The following is a 5,935-nucleotide window of genomic DNA, read 5'->3' on the forward strand; positions in this document are numbered from 1 at the left end:
CACACACACACACACACACACACACACACCTCAGCCGTAAATTGGGGAGCGCTGTTAGTAGACTGTCCAGGCTCTATTTACTTACTGCTGATAGTGCAGGAGCCTCAGGTTTTTCTGGCTTATTCACTCACTAGAGGACATAAGCAAATCTCTGTTGACACAGAATTAACTTTCTAGTAGCATGTGCGGTGGCTGTGTACATTCCGAGGGTAAGGCTGTATAAACACTATCATTTCTCCCGAGTGACAGAACGTTAAAACTGCTTTTTATGAACTGTAAAAGGGACTGGCTGAGATCAGTGTGGATAACTGCCTGCATAGCTGAGTTGTTGATTGTGTGTGTTGGCCAGGAGCCATGGTTTTCTAGGTGTCCACAAGAGGGCGCTAACTGACCACTATTAGCCTTCATCGCGGCCTCTGTTTAATTGCATCTTCCCCTGGCACCCAGCCTTTCCATTTTAACACTCTTGGTCTACCAAGTGGGCTGCTAGAGACACACACGGTTCCTCCTGTTGTAAGTAAACTACCCCTAGCCTCTAACATATTGACAGCACTCATTTGTTCAGCCTACATTCTGGTGATTAAGGATGGGGGGCCCTTTTCTGACTTCGAGAGATACTGTTTCCGTGCAGCTCCCCATAGCATCAGTGGCTGGCATGGACTAAAAATCCTACCTCCACCCCTTAGACCACATATCTTGCCCAAAGGGCTTCAAGGGTGGCTTTCAGGTAAGAAGTATGTATAACAGCAAACTGGAGGTAAAAGCCAGCTTCCTTCCAGAGCATTCTGGAGACCCAAGTTCTTTCTAGACTAAAACAGGCCACCCTGCAGGAAGCCTATAAGCACTTAAGACTCCCCAGGAACTTTGAACTTTAGACCTTTTGTACCTTGACAGTGACACAGCTCTCTGTGACCGCTTGTTTGAGACAGGGTTTCCTATAGCCCTGGCTGGCCTTGAACTCCTTCCTCCTGTTTCTACCTCTCCAGTGCTGGGATTACAGGCATGTCCCACCACCACACCCAGGTCTGTAATTGCTTCTTGCATGAAGTTTGTAGGCTACTCTCTAGTTTGAGATGAAGGCAAGAGACTCAGGTTCATGCTGTTGGTGGGCCACAGCAGTCAGAATGTCAGCTGGACAGGTGAACCACCCACTCATGTTGAGTAGAGCTCACCAACCTGATTCTCACAGGCTTGTCATCCTGTAGTGCCTGTGGTCTAGAGCATCCAAGGACAGTTTGGCAACCCCGCTCCCTCTCTGGTGCCAACCCGACTCCATACTGCTTCCTTGGAGGAACATGTGGGGCCTTCCACGTGTGGCCTCTGCCCCACTCCGTTTGTCCACTATCCTGATGGATGACTCTTATCCCAAGCCTTGTCCAGTCAGTTCGCCTGCCAAGTTTTTCTCGTGCTGCTGCTGCTGAAGGCTGCCCTTCACTTATCCAGATGCTGTGCAGGCATCTCGCTTGATGAACAGATGTGCTGGGGGTGAACTACTACCTGACTTCTGGGCTGTAGCCACCCCTTCTTTTAGCTGGAGGGTAGCTGGTGACCCAGAAGCTGAATTGCTATCATGGCTGGGGTGGAACTGTTCCTTTACTGTGATGGACACTACCCCCTCTCAGGAGGACAGCTTGTCCCAAGTCCTTCGGTAGGCAGGACAGCCTGCTCCTTTGGCTTCCAGAATGCCAGGCTGACAGGGAGAGGAACTTGTCTACCCCAGACTGCCTCAACCAAAGCTCTCCTTTCATAATGGTTTTGCCAAGGTCTTGGTTAACTCAGGGTCCAGGAACAAATTTATTTGCCCCTTGATACTCAGTTTTGTACCCCAAAGCATAAACCACTACATAGCATGCAGTCTGTATCTTTCCACAGGAAGACTGGGTCTGTCTGTCCGTCTGTGTCTCTCGACCTGAGGCAATCAGGCTTGGCTGTCTGGCAGTTTTACCTGAGGTTGTTCTGCACGTATCCTGTGACTGAAGTCTGCAGACCCAGTGCAAAAGACAATGAGCAGTGCACAGCCTCTTCTTACTCTAACCACCCAACTGCTCTCAGTTCCCACCGCTGAGGCCTTCCTTGACAAGAGCCTGTCTTCTAGGTGTATCCACACAGGATTCTGGTAGTCCTCCGCCATGGGGACAACTGGCCAACAGTAAGGTAGCCAAGCTGAGACAGTTCTTAAAAAGGCTGGAAATAGCTGGGAATGGTGGCACACGCCTTTAATCCCAAACTCAAGAGGCAGAGGCAGGTGAATCTGACTTTGGAGCCAGCCTGGTCTACACACAGAAACTGTTTTAGGGCAAAGGCAGTCCTCACAGGAGGCAGAGAGCAGGACTGGCCTTGTGCAGAATACCGATACTCTGCCACCCCACACAACTGAGCAGTTGCACACTTACGCACGCTCTTCTCTGCTTTGGCTCAATGGTTTCCTGGCATAGTTTTTCCATCCAGCAAATCAGTTTGTAACGACACAGGGACTCAGGATACCTCCTGGTCACTTCCCACTACCATCCCTGAAACGGTCACCCCAGCTTCCAGCTTCCTTGAGTGAAGTAAACACTGACGCTACAGGGCAGAGGCCCCTGGCACTCAACTCCAGGACTGCTAACCTAAAGCCCAATGCCTTCCACTCTGAAGGCACAAGCACCACCCACACCTGCAGTGCAATGCCTCTGGCTAAATGCATCGAGGCAGCAGCCTTTTAGTGATGACGAACAGCCCTCTTTACCTGTGGTTCTGAAGCTGCTGAGCCTGGAGGGTTTCCGGGAAGACAGCTCATGTTCCTCCTTACCCTTAGTCAGCAAAGGAAACCACACAAGTGCACTGCTGGCTTACATCAGTGCTCATAAAGGACGCACAGACTTTCTTTTTATTGTTAAGCTGCAACATACATGGTTTAATACAACAACAACAAAAACATTTAACAACCAAGTGAAAATAAAACTAACAACAAACACTCAGAACAAAACCTTTTCCATTGGAAACATGTTAGGATGAACTCGGGTTTCGTTCCCACCTCACCGAGATTTCCTTATGACTCAGGAGCCTACATACCCCGTGTTTTCTGTAGCCATGCAGGTATGAGTGGAAGTCTGAATGATTAAATAAACGCAAAGTCTGTCGTTTACTGTAAAGAATCATCTCCCGAGGCAGCCAAACTGAGTTAGAGAACAAAACCATTTAAGAAACTCGCCACATGTTTGGGTTCATCTTAGAATCCGTGGACCTTCAGCTGCTCCTCCTTGACGATGCCAACCTGTGAAGTAAAACCACTCAGCAGGTGCCACCGCAGCAGCTGACACTCCCCATACCTGCACACCTGCCCAGGAGCCAGGAGGCACTGTTCCTATGCCAATCCCCAGGCCACTTAGCCGCAGCGTGAGCTGTACAAAGCCTTACGTCTTCAGTCAGTGCTGACACTATCTCTATTCCACTACTTCCTGTACATGAGTCCCGTGCTTTTTACTAAGTAGAAAGGATTCCTATCTCTTTCAAGGTCACACACAGGGTGCATCCAGCCACTCACCTCCAAGAGAAACTGGCAAATGTTCTTCCTTTGGTCTCCCTGAAGCTGAATAACCTCTCCGTACTCAGGATGTTCAATCACAGTTCCATTACAGGCAAATTTCTACAACACATCAAGTCAAATGCAGAGGATTTACTTTTGAGAGAACAAATGTAGCCACATCAGCTGACTGCATTAAGGAGTAGTGTCCTCCAGGACTAAGCGACTCTGTAAATAAATCTGGAGCCCACATGAAGGAAATTATATGAGGGAATAGCAACAACTCATCGGCTCACATTTCTGAGAGTGGGGTAACCCTTACTGAGATGGACAACAGAACAGCTCTCCTGGCCTGAGCTCTGGCATGCACCCTCTCCTCACGGTCACCTTTTTGAAAGCTTTCACAAGTTTCTTTTTGTCATAATCGTCCGCAATGCCCTGCACAGTGGTCAGCGTCTTCCTGCCGTTCCGCTGCTGGATTCTTATATGAATGTAGTCCTCAGTCCCTGCCGGGAGTAAGTCGTCGCCCTTAGTTGCATCAGCAAAGGGGTCTGTAGAGGGACAGAAAAGTTCCACAGCAGAAAAAAAATTACAAAGTAGTATGTGGAAGCACGGTCCACTCCAGATGCAGACAGACTGCAGGGACGCCTCCAGTGTTCTGCCTCATTTCTGCAGGTGAGGGTGGGGCTCACTAATACTAAGGTTTTCAAACCTAAGCAGACCATCTGTGCCAATAATTGAGCTTAAAAGTAGAGAACACCATTGCTGAAGCCACCCTCTAATGAGACAGAAGACATTTACGAAACTCTAATTTCTTATAGCCGCCACAAGAACATTTGTCATCTCCACTATTTTTCGACTACAAAAATATTAAAAAACACCCACACCAATCAGTTAACGTAGTAACTGAGCCTTAAAAAATACATATAAACATATACACACAATCTCAAGAGGTGTAATTTACAAATGACTGCCAGCAGAGACAACAGGACCACTTCCAAGTCAAATCAGAGGCCTCTATCTCATGTGTTTCTAACAGACGCCTCTGAGGCCTGCTCAAAACCAGCTGGGTCCAGTCCCACCCCCAGCTCCTGCCAGTGGCAGGTCCCTCAGGCACCCCACTCCCTTCCTGGCGGACTGAGTCGCAGATCCCCTAAGTCCTGAGCTTCCCTCCTCTCCCAGCAAAGACTCAACAAACATCCCCCGCACCCCAACACACACACACACTTGTGAGTCCTCTGAGAGTCACGGGTCTCGCAGTCGCCCTAAAGCTGTCAGGTTCTCCAGCGTCTGGGCCCCACCCCTCCAGTCTCCTTGCAAAGCCCTGGCCAGCACCGAGGCCACAAGAGAATACCTGAGACTCGCAGCGTCCTGTCAGTGTCAGGTTCCCCGCAAGCAAACCCCTAGTCCTAGTCTTTGCAGCCCTGGCAAGTACTGTAGCCCCCTTGTAGGTCTCTGAAGCCCCCGGCCTTTCTGTGTCAAGTCCTCCCAGCCTCTGGCTAGTCCCCCTGCAGCCCTGGTATGTCCCCTAACCCTCCTGTGAGTCCCCGAGACACCTATCCTCCTGCCACTGTCAGGTTCCCCAAGCGCCGGCTAGGCCTTCGCCTCCTATGGGGTTGCAGGCCCGCTTAAGGCCGTATCCGAGCCCCAGAGAGAGGAGTCTCTGGAGCTAGGGTCGCGGGGAGCCCCCGTCGCCATCTTCTGGGCGCCGAGACAAAGCCCAGAGGGACGCGGGCGGCGGCCGGCCACTGGACCTTACCGAAAGATTGGAGGTTCTGGATAGTGGACATGCGACACTAGTGTGAGGCCGGTGAGGGGATAAAATTCCTGCGGGGCCCGCCCGGATCACCGTGTCAGGAGGCTGCAGCGGCGAGAAACGGAAATCAATGAAGCGGCGGAAGCCCCGGGCACAGGAAGACGCGGAGGCGGCGGTAGAGCACGAGCAGAAAGGCAGCGCTGCGGCTTCTCGCACAAAATGGCCGGCGCCGCGTATTTAGCTACGCGCGCCGCCGCCACGTGACCACACGCACCGCGCGTCCGCCCCGGATCGCTGAGCTGGGGGCGAGGAGCGGGCAGGAGCCCACTGCGGGCAGCCGCGGTCCGTCCCGCCCGAGGCGCCGGGTGGAGGCACTTCCGGGTGCAACGGCGAGAAACGCGTCCCCGGGGCCTGGACTTGCGTCTCGCAGGTGCCGCGCTTCTGTGCCTCTGCCGCCCTCCCCCAGCCCCCCGAGACCCCCGAGTTTCTCTTGCAGAACCCTTGGTGGGTGCCACCTGGGAATCTCCCTTCCTTCAAGCCCCAGGATTCCGATGCTGCAATCTCTCTACTAAGCTTAACCTGGTTGTCTCAGGTGTCACGACCTGGCCTCTAGGAGACTCAGGTGTGCGTGGAGTGAACGCACTACCAATCCCGCCTGAGCTCTCTTCTGCGGAGCC

General features: G+C 52.1%; 1 protein-coding gene across 1 annotated transcript; it reads right to left on the reverse strand.

Moving 5' to 3' along the window:
- Window positions 1–2,828: 2,828 nt before the first annotated feature.
- On the reverse strand, window positions 2,829–5,496 carry Eif1b (eukaryotic translation initiation factor 1B). Its single transcript, XM_028767383.1, has 4 exons — window positions 5,262–5,496; window positions 3,890–4,053; window positions 3,524–3,625; window positions 2,829–3,253 (listed from the first exon to the last, which is right to left on the reverse strand). The coding sequence occupies exons 1-4, from the start codon at window positions 5,290–5,292 to the stop codon at window positions 3,209–3,211; spliced, it is 342 nt and encodes a 113-aa protein (XP_028623216.1). The 5' UTR covers window positions 5,293–5,496; the 3' UTR covers window positions 2,829–3,208.
- Between the last annotated feature and the right edge of the window lie 439 nt (window positions 5,497–5,935).

Source organism: Grammomys surdaster, unplaced genomic scaffold, assembly GCF_004785775.1.
Source record: "Grammomys surdaster isolate TR1022 unplaced genomic scaffold, NIH_TR_1.0 172, whole genome shotgun sequence".
Classification (NCBI taxonomy): domain Eukaryota; kingdom Metazoa; phylum Chordata; class Mammalia; order Rodentia; family Muridae; genus Grammomys; species Grammomys surdaster.

Excerpts from the sequence above, each read along its gene's own strand:
- Eif1b (XM_028767383.1), bottom strand. The coding sequence starts at position 5,292 with ATGTCCACTATCCAGAACCTCCAATCTTTCG. Across the intron at positions 4,054-5,261 it reads CCAGAACCTCCAATCTTTCG|ACCCCTTTGCTGATGCAACT; the intron begins GTAAGGTCCAGT and ends GTCCCTCTACAG. Across the intron at positions 3,254-3,523 it reads TTTGCCAGTTTCTCTTGGAG|GTTGGCATCGTCAAGGAGGA; the intron begins GTGAGTGGCTGG and ends TTTACTTCACAG.